Here is a 13,601-nt window from a genome sequence, read left to right as displayed (position 1 = left end):
CAGAATGAGATATGCGCATAATTATTGAGGTACAGTATGTGGCGTCATAAGGTGTCCAATCATACCAAACATGAAGGGTGTAGCACTTGTGGTTACCGAGTTATGGAAAAATATGTATATTTGAGGTCAAAGGTCACCGAGGTCACGTGACATTTTGTCAAAAAAATTGTTTTGCTAAGTTATCCCTATATACCAAAAATCAGACCTCTAGCTCTATTGGCTCGCTCAAAATTAGAAATGTGCATAATTAATGAGGTACAATATGTGGCGTCATAAGGTGTCCCATCATACCATACATGAAGGCTGTAGCACTTGTGGTTACTGAGTTATGGACAAATATGTATATTTGAGGTCAAAGGTCACCGAGGTCACGTGACATTTTGTCAAAAAAATTGTATTGCTAAGTTATCCCTATATACCAAAAATCAGACCTCTAGCTCTATTGGCTCGCTCAAAATTAGATATGCACATAATTAATGAGGTACAATATGTGGCGTCATAAGGTGTCCCATCATACCATACATGAAGGCTGTAGCACTTGTTGTTACTGAGTTATGGACAAATATGTATATTTGAGGTCAAAGGTCACCGAGGTCACGTGACATTTTGTCAAAAAAATTGTATTGCTAAGTTATCCCTATATACCAAAAATCAGACCTCTAGCTCTATTGGATCGCTCAAAATTAGATATGCGCATAATTAACGAGGTACAATATGTGGCGTCATAAGGTGTCCCATCATACCATACATGAAGGCTGTAGCACTTGTGGTTACTGAGTTATGGAAAAATATGTATATTTGAGGTCAAAGGTCACCGGAGTCACGAGACATTTTGTCAAAAAAATTGTTTGCTAAGTTATCCCTATATACCCAAAATAAGACCTCTAGCTCTATTGGCTCGCTCAAAATTAGATATGCGCATAATTAATGAGGTACAATATGTGGCGTCATAAGGTGTCCCATCATACCATACATGAAGGCTGTAGCACTTGTGGTTACTGAGTTATGGACAAATATGTATATTTGAGGTCAAAGGTCACCAAGGTCACGTGACATTTTGTCAAAAAAATTGTTTTGCTAAGTTATCCCTATATACCAAAAATCAGACCTCTAGCTCTATTGGCTCGCTCAAATTAGATATGTGCATAATTAATGAGGTACAATATGTGGCGTCACAAGCTGTCCCATCATACCATATATGAAGGGTGGTAGCACTTGTGGTTACTGAGTTATGGACAAATATGTATATTTGAGATCAAAGGTCATCAAGGTCACATGACATTTTGTCAAAATATCCGAGATATCTGCGTGAACGGATGGACTCACGGATGGACGAACAGACGGACATGACCCAATCTATAAGCTCACTGGACTTCATCCGTGGGGACTAAAAATTGTGTCACTGCATCCTTTTTGCAATATGAATGCGATGAGAAACTAAATTTTTATTTTTTGTGGCCTTATAGATGGGAGTGTATGGAGATCTGCCTTATACATGGGAGTCTATGGACGTGTAAACTAAAAATATGCAAATTTCACCACGATTTGCCCAAATTTGGGAAAGGTCACTCCTATGCACTTCCATACCAAGTTTCAAATCAATCGGACTTGCGGTTTCAGAGCAGGAGATTTTTTGACCAAAAATGGGAGAAAATTACAAAAAAATTCATGAAAATAGCAAGTCCAAGATACTGACCCAAGATGTGCACAATCATTTCATGTCAGCCAAAAGTACTTAGATGCTAATTTTTCATGTAATCTGCTCAGTGGTTATTGAGTTTTTTCAATTTTGACTGTTTTTACATTTTTTCACTTAATGTGCATATTTTTGGCAATGACAACTTCATTTGAACAAAATCTCATCTACAGCCCATCATCCATGTACACACCAAATATCAAGATGAAATGTACAGCGGTTTTGGAGTTTTTGATGTTGACGGACAGACATACAGACATACAGACATACAGACATACAGACACACAGACATACAGACATACATACATACAGACATTTCCCTAGCCTATAAGAATAGCTTCCATTGCCATATATACATATGGCTATGGGAGCTAAAAATCAGACCTCCAGCTCTATTGGCTTGCTCAGAATGAGATATGTGCATAATTAATGAGCTACAATATGTGGCATCATAAGGTGTCCAATCATACCAGATATGAAGGGTGTAGCACTTGTGGTTACTGAGTTATGGACAAATATGTATATTTGAGGTCAAAGGTCACCGAGGTCACATTACATTTTGTCAAAAAAATTCTCTCCTATAGTTATCCCTATATATCAAAAATCAGACCTCTGGCTCTATTGGCTTGCTCAAAATTAGATATGCACATAATTAATGAGGTACAATATGTGGCATCATAAGGTGTCCCATCATACCATACATGAAGGGTGTAGCACTTGTGGTTACTGAGTTATGGACAAATATGTATATTTGAGGTCAAAGGTCACCGAAGTCATGTCACATTTTGCCAAAAAAATTGTATTGCTAGGTTATCCCTATATACCAAATAAAGTTATCAAAACAAACCACAAATTGTATGAAACATGGGCCTAAAAAATACAGACAGACTGACATTCACAGACTGGCACAGAGTGATGACATTGACCCCAAGTGTGCCTAAGGCCCATGGAGAGTGATAAAGATATAATGATAAAATAGTTAAGTATAGGCCTACAGACACTGAGGGTGAATATGTTACAGCAATTTGATTAGTTTCTTTTCGTTTTCTAATTCTGTGATAATTTTTAAGACAATCAAACTGCAAGGCAGTTTTAATATGTATTGACATACATGTTATCTTTTACAAGCACACAGCAAACTGTTCTTGATTTTTCATTTACAATATTTGACATAGACTGAAATACATAACATGCAACCAATATTTACATTTTGCCCATGCACCAGATACATGGAGAGATTTCAACATGCAATCATTAACTCAGAAACCCTATAGGGAAAAGTAAACATTGTTTTCTTCCAGAACAGCTGGTACATCCACATCTGGAGCAACTTACAAACTTAACCAATTACACAAGGATGATGACACAAGAGATAAAGTTAAACTGTGGTGAACTTGACTATTCCTTTCAAATCCTTACCTAACTTGATTGACATCTTAAACTAAAATACACTGCATGTTTAATGGCACACAAAAATACATCAGGGGTGTACCATTTGATAAAAGGGGTTGTCTGGAAGATTGATGAGGAACATCTTTTTTATCCGATACACTGTACATTCTTTTTTTTTCCCACTATCTCACCTTTTCTTTTTGACAAACCTTCTGTGGCTGATTTTTTTATTGACATTTGTTTGGATTTTTTTCAAAATCTGCCAGGACCCCCCCCCCCCCCCCTCCATCACTCTTTAACATTGAAAAAAACTTTGAATATATTTGTTGGAAACCAAACCTGCTGAAATCACCTCAGCTATGTTTTCTCATTATTTTTTACCGCATTTCAACACCAATACAGTTTACCATTTCAAATGCTTACTGAATCACAACATTATCTTAAACATAGGGCCAATGTCCCTGAAGCTACTATAGACATGGATACAAAATTAAGTATTTCCTGACTGTATGAAATCATCTCACCAAGGTCATCCTAGGGACCTGTTAACCAAATATTAAAGCTGTCTGACCAGCGGTTTTGAAAAAAACAAGCGACCCAATAGTCGACAGAGCTCTGCTGTGTTATGTAGAGAGCAACTTTTTGTGACATATGTATTGATGAAGATGGTTGAGATCTTTGATAGCTCATTTCAGGATGGCCTGACCTAAAATGGCAAAATTAGCTGCAAAAATACAAAATTGATGATTTCATCATAATTATGTATAAAAATGTATACCAAATATCAAAGCTATCACATGAGTAACTTTTGAGAAACAAATATTTTGACCAAAAACGGCAAAAATTGACCCAAAATACAAAAATTGAAGATTTCATCAAATTTCACTACATCACACTTGGAGAACCCCCAGGAACCTGTATACCAAATATCAAAGGCATCAGACAAGTAGTTTTTGAGAAACACATTTTTTGACCAAAAATGTCAAAAATTGCACAAAAAATACAAAATTGCAGATTTCATCATATATTCTATATATCATATTAAGTTTATCTGTAGGAACCTGTATACCAAATATCAAAGCTGTCAGACGAGCGGTTTTGATGAAATAAATTTTTGACCAAAAATGACAAAAAAATTCCTTAAAAATACAGATTTGCATATTTCATCACAATTTGAACAAATCCAAATTGGGTTATCCCTAGGGACCTGTATACCAAATATCAAAGCTGTCAGACGAGCGGTTTTGATGAAATAAATTTTTGACCAAAAATGACAAAAAAATTCCTTAAAAATACAGATTTGCATATTTCATCACAATTTGAACAAATCCAAGTTGGGTTATCCATAGGGACCTGTATACCAAATATCAAAGCTGTCTGACCAGCGGTTATGAAGAAGGAGATTTTTACCAAAAACGCCTTTTTGGCACTAATTTGTATATTTTCAACAATATCAAAAATCAAAAATTATTTCAGGTCAGCCAAAAGTACTTACATGCTAATTTTTCATGTAATCTGCTCAGTGGTTATTGAGATTTTCAATTTTGACTGTTTTTACATTTTTTTCACTTAATTTGCATATTTTTGGCAATGACAACTTCATTTGAACAAAATCTCATCTACAGCCCATCATCCATGTACACACCAAATATCAAGATGAAATGTGCAGCGGTTTTGGAGTTTTTGATGTTGACGGACAGACATACAGACATACAGACATACAGACATACAGACATTTCCCTAGCCTATAAGAATAGCTTCCATTGCCATATATACATATGGCTATGGGAGCTAAAAACAACAAGAAATATTTAAACCAGAAAAACAAGAATGACAAAAGTAAATAAGGTCTGAAACTTTAGGTACTGGAGGTCAACTTTAGCAACATGCATAGCAGAGAATGTTTCAACCATGGATGTACAAAAATAGACATCCATGGTTTGAGCAGGTCTGTTAATATGTCACAGTTCATAAACAATGACAGGAAATGACTAATAAGCTGTTTCAGTTACTGCCACCACTCCCACACATAATAGGTACCCTGCATACAAATAGGTTAAAGGTCAAAAACCTCTTACTCTGATGTGTGGGCTGTTTCAGTTACTGCCACCACTACTGCTAATTTGCAGGATTTCCCCTTTTTCTTACCTCATTTGCATATTTTTGACACTGACATGTTCATTTGAACAACGTCACATCTCAACCCCTGCATCTACCTGTACACCAAATACTGAGATGGTAGCTTTGGCGGTATGGGAGCCTTTGTGTGTGACGGACATACATCCGCACATACATACCCATATACATACATACAGACATACAGACGCCACCGACTCACCATATAAGCTCTTTTTGGTATTCATATACATACCAAATATGAGCTAAAAATTGGAAATAACTTTAAAAGTTTTTCTTGCCTTTTTTTTCATAACAAGTCATCGTTGATGACACAGTCCCACTTGTTAATGGTGCTTGTGATTACAGGTCCTCAGAGAGGATAGAGTCCTCTTCATTAGGTCTGTGATAAAAATACTTTTGAATAAATTCGCTTGATACATGTCTGAGTTGTAGTTCAGGACATGAAAATATCGTAATAAATGGTCACATGGTGGCCATATTGGATCAAATCACAAAACAAATCAATGTGCATATGTATGACATAGGTCAATGTCCTTGTACCAACTTTGATTAAAATCAGTTGAAATATGCCTGAGTTATGGCTTTGTACATGAAAAAATCATAACAAAATGGCCGCACAGCAGCCATATTGGCTCTTATAACAAAACAAATTAACGTGCATATGTATGACATTGGTCAATCTCCTTGTACCAACTTTGAATAAATTTTCTTGATACATGTCTGAGTTATGGTTCTGGACATGAAAAAAACGTAATAAAATGGCCACACGGCGGCCATATTGGATTGTATCACATAACAAGTCAATGTGCATGTGTATGACATAGGTCGATGTCCTTGTACCAAGTTTGAATAAAATTGGTTGAGATATGCCTGAGTTATGGCTCTGTACATGAAAAAATCGTAACAAAATGGCCGCACGGCGGCCATATTGGATCGTATCACAAAACAAATTGATGTGCATAGCTATGACATTGGTCAATGTCCTTGTACCAACTTTGAATAAAATCTGTTGAAACATGCCTGAGTAATGGCTCTGTACATGAAACATAGGGCCAAAGTCCCTGAAGCTACTATAGACATGGATACAAAATTAAGTATTTCCTGACTGTATGAAATTATCTCACTAAGGTCATCCTAGGGACATGTAAACCAAATATTAAAGCTGTCTGACCAGCGGTTTTGAAAAAACAAGCGACTCAACAGTTGACAGAGCTCTGCTGCGTTATGTAGAGAATAACCTTATGTGACACATGTATTGATGAAGAAGGTGGATATCTTTGATAGCTCATTTCAGGATGGCCTGACCAAAAATGGAAAAAAATTCTGTAAAAATACAGATTTGCATATTTCATCAGACTATATTAGTCTATAACAGCAAATAAACGAGAGTTAATTACATTCTAATTAAAGTAAACAAGACTTGCTTAAATCAAGATTTACGTCATAAAAAAACAGCATATCTGTCAGGTTATAAAGAATCTTGAGCTGCTTATCTTTTAATATCAGTATTTTCATCCTATTAACCAGCACATTTTAACTTTCAAATTAACATTGTAAGTAAGTTCTGTTGAATAAGTTGAGACTGTACATACTCAGAGAAAGCACACTGAAGAGACAAATGTTTGAAACTTAAGAAGTTCAAGGTCATCAAAAGCATTATAAGGAATCATGTTACACTTTCATTGCACTGTTTACACAGATTGCATAATTGCTATAAATAGCACATGAGGAATCTTACAGCCCAGCTTTACCATAAAAACCCTATCACTTTGACCACTCTTTTAATTGACCACTCTATTTTTTTCCTCAAAAAGTAATCTTATTTTATCCTTACCAAGTCAACCATAAATGGAAATTAGAACTTTCTCTATCTCTATTTATTTGACCACCCTATCATGACAAACTATTATGAGCAATTTCTTTTAGATAACATAAATGGTGGTTCAGAATATATCAAAGTTGGGATTCAGGAAAGTTGCCTTAACATGTTTTAATCCTCAATTCACTATGAACTGTCAAAAAAAGTTGAACTTTCTGATAATTCCACACTAAAATTATTTTGGCTTTGATGATTTCCTAATTAATTCAATTATTTAAAATCATATTAATTATTTTTTTCTGGGTGATTGAAGGTTTGTGTAATATACGTACAAGAATTAACATACAATGTAAGTCAAACTTTGACCAAAAATGACAAAAAAATTCCTTAAAAATACACATTTGCATATTTCATCACAATTTGAACAAATCTAAGTTTGGTTATCCCTAGGGACCTGTATACCAAATAACAAAGCTGTCTGACCAGCGGTTATGAAGAAGAAGATTTTTTACCAAAAACACCTTTTTTGGCATTAATTTGCCTATTTTCAACAATATCAAAAAATTAAAAAAAACAGTTTCTCAAAATCATATTTTTCATCTACACAACAAATATCAAATCAGTAAGTACTGCGGTTCTCAAGATATTTGAGTGGACGGACGCCTCACAAACGGACATACATACATACATACATACATACATACATACATACATACATACATACAGACTGACGACGGACGCCGGACGGATACCCATCCCAATAGCTTCTATAGACTATAGTCTATAGTAGCTAAAAAATCGTAATAAAATGGCCGCCTGGCAGCCATATTGGATCGTATCACAAAACAAATTGACGTGCATATGTATGACATAGGTCAATGTCCTTGTACCAAGTTTGAATAAAATCGGTTGAGATATGCCTGAGTTATGGCTCTGTACATGAAAAAATCGTAACAAAATGGCCGCACGGCGGCCATATTGGATCGTATCACAAAAAGAATTGACGTGCATATCTATGACATTGGTCAATGTCCTTGTACCAACTTTGAATAAAATCAGTTGAAACATGCCTGAATTATGGCTCTGTACATGAAAAAATCGTAATAAAATGGCCGCCTGGCAGCCATATTGGATCGTATCACAAAACAAATCGAGGTGCATCTGTATGACATATGAAGTAATCCTTGTACCAAGTTTGAATGAAATCGCTTCAGGCATCTCTGAGATATCTGCGTGAACGGACGGACGGACGGACGCACACACGCACGGACATGACCAAACCTATAAGTCCCCCCGGACGGTGTCCGTGGGGACTAAAAAGTAAGACAGTATTGTGCAAATTTCATCATCATTTGCACAAAACACGAAGCACACATGCCTAAGAACATGTAAACTGAATATGAAGGCTGGTGGATGAGCATTCTGACACAACAAAGACAAAACTGTCTGAAATTGCTTGAGCAAATTTCATAATAATTTTCACAAATTAAATTAAATTACTCTTTGGACCCTATCAGTACCTTTGAAAGCTATTACACAAGCAGGTCTAAAAAATCGTTTTGACAGAAAATGACAAAATTAGGCCCAATATTTACATATTTCAATTTCTTCATAATTTGGCTTGGACTAAAATCCAAATTAAGGCTTATCTGACATCTCGTTCTTGAACAGAAACTTTTGACGACTATGACAAAAAAATTTTCAACAATGCAAAATCCAAATTTTATGTTTATTTAAACAAATATGAAAAGAATTGGCCCTAATAACATACATACCAATTACAACCCTTTTCAGAATTAGAGTGCGATATAGCCACTGCAGTGAACTGCAATAAAACTGCTTACACTAATTAGTTTCAGCTGTAGCCGTGGCCACTTTGGTGTTGAAACAAGGCTACTTGATAAAGACCAAAAAGTATGCTTGTACAAAGGCAAAACTAGCTCTGTCTGAGGCTCGGGTTGTAAATGAGAGTTTACGATTGGCACCCTGTGTTCAAGATTAAGATACAATGTAACTTTACCATGCACTGGTCCATGTACAAATCTTTTTTATTTTCAACTTCCCCAGACAAACTGTCTGCATGGGACATACAATGTTGTCGACTTTGCCAGCTGGCTACAGCTGAAACTAATTAGTGTGAGCAGTTTTATTGCAGTTCACTGCAGTGGCTTCGCGCTCTAATTCTGAAAAGGGTTGTATCATAGCAATAACTCTTTCATTGATGAAAAACTATGTCCAATCAGTTCTAAATAATCAAAAACATTCCATTTACTTGAGCTGGTCTAATTTCGTGCAAGAATTGTTGAGTTATTGGCATCACAAATTTGTTTACAGAGGAACAGACAGACCAACTGACAATAAATAATACAGACTGACAGACTAATGACATTCACAAAATATTCAAATTTCGTGCTAATTTTCACTTAACTTACTGAGGGTGCCCCTTGCCAACTACATTTTGTCTTGGATTATATAGCTGTATAACTGACAGTATAGGGAACATTAGCTGAAGGGAAGGGAAATAGCTATTGGGATGTGAAAAATTCAGCATAATTTGAACAAACCTTAGTGAGGTAATCCAAAGTTACTGTAACTTACTAACCAAAATTGAATTGCCATTGGAGCCTCACTTTCACAGTCTGATTTTTGAAGAAAAGAGGGAAAAACTCTCACAAAGTTACATTTATAGATTTATAGTAACGTTGACTAAAGCCTAATGAAAGCATCCCGAAAAAGTTGCACGTTCAATTTCAATCTATTAAACCACTGAGATCAGAAATTATGATTTTATTTTATTAAAACAAATTCAAAAGGAAATTCACACACACATACACACACACACATATATATATATATATATATATATATATATATATATATATATATATATATATATATATATATATATATATATATATATATATATATATATATATATATATATATATATATATATTACACAAATTACTGCAAGTGTACAAAGTAATATCTGTTACATAAGTTTCATGATCCTGCAATCTTCAGACAAGATTGCTGGATGCATGAAACTCAAGTAACGATATTATTACTTTGTACTTGAAGTAATTTGTGTTATTAGTTATAACGCTGTGCTTTCCGCATTGAACACTGTAATTTCCTATGAGGACATCTGTATATATATATATATATATATTATATATATATATATATATATATATATATATATATATATATATATATATATATATATATATATATATATATATATATATATATACATACTCAGAATTGTAATATGACACTGTGACTTCACAATGCAAAAGCTGCCATGTCAGCTGTTTATATTGAATGTGTATAAACATGATAGCAATGTCACAACTATTAGAATTATAATAATCGTCACTCACAACTGTTGATAGTATATTCACTGCCTTGAACTCTCCTGTTAAGCCAAAGGTCTTATGAACAGCCACAACTGTATCAACAGCTACAAGTCTTTGTTCAAGGGTGTGATACTGTTTTATTTGGTCCACTCTTTTAGCAATCCATTCAATCCCTGTTGGCTTATTACCCCATAGCAAGCGCAGCTCTTTCACCAATCTATCATAGCTCCCTGTGAATATTCCAAAGAGTGTGTCTATTTCCCTGAGAGTGATCTTGCCATTTTGGGTTTTCGTCAGTAACTCTGTGATCCCAACATGTACTCTCTTCCACACAACATCAGCAATTTCTTCAACTGTGATCAAATCTATCCCCTCTTGATTTTTCTTATCTCTGCGGAAACCTCTGCTTCTTGCTGCCCAGAGATTTTTGAAGAGAATGCTTGTGTGGACACATTTCAATGGCTCAAGCATTTCTTTTACCGGCTTTGAAAGTCCAAAAAAGGTGACCAATGGCTTTGTGCGATCACTATCAACAGTAATGGGATCACAGAGCATATTCATCTTTAGGTTGTCTATGTTGATAGCAACTTTTCTTTGCAAATCATCAGTAGCCACTGAAAGAGAGAAATTGAGGTAAAAGTTTCATATTGTATTCAGTAACACTGTTGACTTGGCATTTTTGAAAAGAGCACTGGGAAATAGTTCATGATTGCTTGACAACAAAATTTTGGTATACATACATAAATACTAATATATATATATACATGTATGTATATATATATATATATATATATATATATATATATATATATATATATATATATATATATATATATATATATATATATATATATATATATATAATATATATATATATATATATGAAGTGTGCGGTCCGACTTGTCCAATACAAAGTGCTCAACACAAAAGTAGAGCGAGATATATAAGGGTTGCTGGAGAATTGATTTTACAATTCATCTCTACAACGTTGTTTCGTGAGTCGCGAGACTCACTCATCAGGAGACTAGACTCCAGTCTAGTCTCCTGATGAGTGAGTCTCGCGACTGGAGTCTAGTCTCCTGATGAGTGAGTCTCGCGACTCATGAAACAATGTTGTAGAGATGAAATAATTTTACAATTTCATCTCTACAACGTTGTTTCGTGAGTCGCGAGACTCACTCATCAGGAGACTAGACTCCAGTCTAGTCTCCTGATGAGTGAGTCTCGCGACTCACGAACAACGTTGTAGAGATGAAATTGTAAAATCAATTCTCCAGCAACCCTTATATATATATATATATATATATATATATATATATATATATATATATATATATATATATATATATATATATATATATATATATATATATATATATATATATATATATATACAATGGATGGTATTTACATATGCTCAAACCAACAATATCATGGCAAAAGAAATGGAAAATCCAGCAAGGGACTTTAATCCTTTGAGTGCTTAAGTCAATTTTTGTCGTCTTTATAGAATATACCCCAAACGCAATCCGAACTAATTTCGGAAAATCCGATCAAATTTCGGAATTTCGTTATAATTTCAAATTTTCTTGACAGATATTAATGTTACTATAATACTGGATACAATAGTACAATAACTTTCCAAATAAGATATTTCACATTCAAAACAATGCCTTTGTAAAATTCATATTCACAAAAAAAATTCAGCTGAATTTTGGATGACCACTTTATTCAGTAAAAATCAACCTGATTTTTTGGATGAACAATGTACCCTATATGATAAGGCTCATTCTCCCAGTAATGTAATAATTAACAAATTACTTTGCCTCGCAGTGAACAAAATATACATTATGCCATATGATGTCATCGTAAAGTTGTGTATTTACACATTCAGTGATCATGACATTGAAGCTACTACATGTTCACTGTACGACATGTGTGGAGAATGTAGACATCGTTAGTATCTTAACCTTGTACAAGGTGAATATACTTCTCCAAAAACTTTTTGGTGAAGTACATTTTTTCACCTTTGGTGAACAAACATTCTGCTCCACAATCAAAGTCCATGAGAACAATGTACAACACTGACACTGTCACCATAGTTGCACAGGTCTCTACATTAAGCCTTTGGCTACACATGGAGGCATTATAGCAAAACCCAAACGCTTTGAATATTAATGCAACTTTCACCACAGACATTATATTTTTCAACTTGTTGCAACAATATATCATACATTGTAAAAGTTTTGGTACATCAATATTCACAAAACAGTATACAGTGGACATGAAACAGTCTCTCTGGTGGCTATGGCGCTGCGCCGTACTGACTTCAGAATGTAATTTACACATTCACATGATGACGCTACTTGTCCTGGTGACTTAAAGGCACTTTTGGCAATCCCAGGGATTGTCTTTGTTCTTGTATGTAAGAGAATTATGGAGGTGTGATAGCCTTTTGTTTTCCACTGAAATTGCAATCTAGTAAGTAAATTTCTTATGAGACAATCTGGCGCCAGCACAAGCCTTAAACAGAATGACCCAGTCTCTACCCATACATAACCTTGTACCTTACATTAACTAACTGTCTTTTACTGAAAATGAAAATTTTCTGCTGTTAAGACTACTGTATCTATCATATCCACTTTTACAATGGAACAAGTCATCATTGATGACACAGCCCCCACTTGTTAATAGTTACTTTGATTACAGGTCCTCAGAGAGGATAGAGTCCTCTTCATTAGGTCTGTGATAAAAAAACTTTTGAATAAATTAGCTTGATACATGTCTGAGTTGTAGTTCAGGACATGAAAAAATCGTAAAAAAAATGGCCACATGGTGGCCATATTGGATCATATCACAAACAATCAATGTGCATATGTATGACTAAGGTCAATGTCCTTGTACCAACTTTGATTAAAATTGGTTGAGATATGCCTGAGTTATGGCTTAGTACATGAAAAAATCATAACAAAATGGCCGCACAGCAGCCATACTGAATCGTATCACAAAACAAATTAACGTGCATATGTATGACATTAGTCAATCTCCTTTTACCAACTTTGAATAAAATCGCTTGAGATATGTATGAGTTATGGTCTGGACATGAAAAAAAGTAATAAAATGGCCACATGGCGGCCATATTGGATCTTATCATAAAACAAATCAATGTGCATGTGTATGACATAGGTTGATG

The 13,601-nt window shown here is 34.7% G+C and overlaps 1 protein-coding gene across 1 annotated transcript in view; it reads right to left on the bottom strand.

The window, feature by feature from the left end:
- Positions 1–13,601, bottom strand: part of LOC139150768 (E3 ubiquitin-protein ligase rnf213-alpha-like) — an 81,704-nt gene that overhangs the window by 10,553 nt on the left and 57,550 nt on the right. Inside the window, exon 6 of the mRNA XM_070723164.1 lies at positions 10,433–11,022. Within this exon, the coding sequence (XP_070579265.1) occupies positions 10,433–11,022 (590 nt within the window). The remainder of the gene's footprint in view (positions 1–10,432; positions 11,023–13,601) is intronic.

Source organism: Ptychodera flava, chromosome 15, assembly GCF_041260155.1.
Source record: "Ptychodera flava strain L36383 chromosome 15, AS_Pfla_20210202, whole genome shotgun sequence".
In the NCBI taxonomy this organism is placed as follows: Eukaryota; Metazoa; Hemichordata; class Enteropneusta; family Ptychoderidae; genus Ptychodera; species Ptychodera flava.
This window is presented reverse-complemented; position numbering and strand designations above follow the sequence as displayed.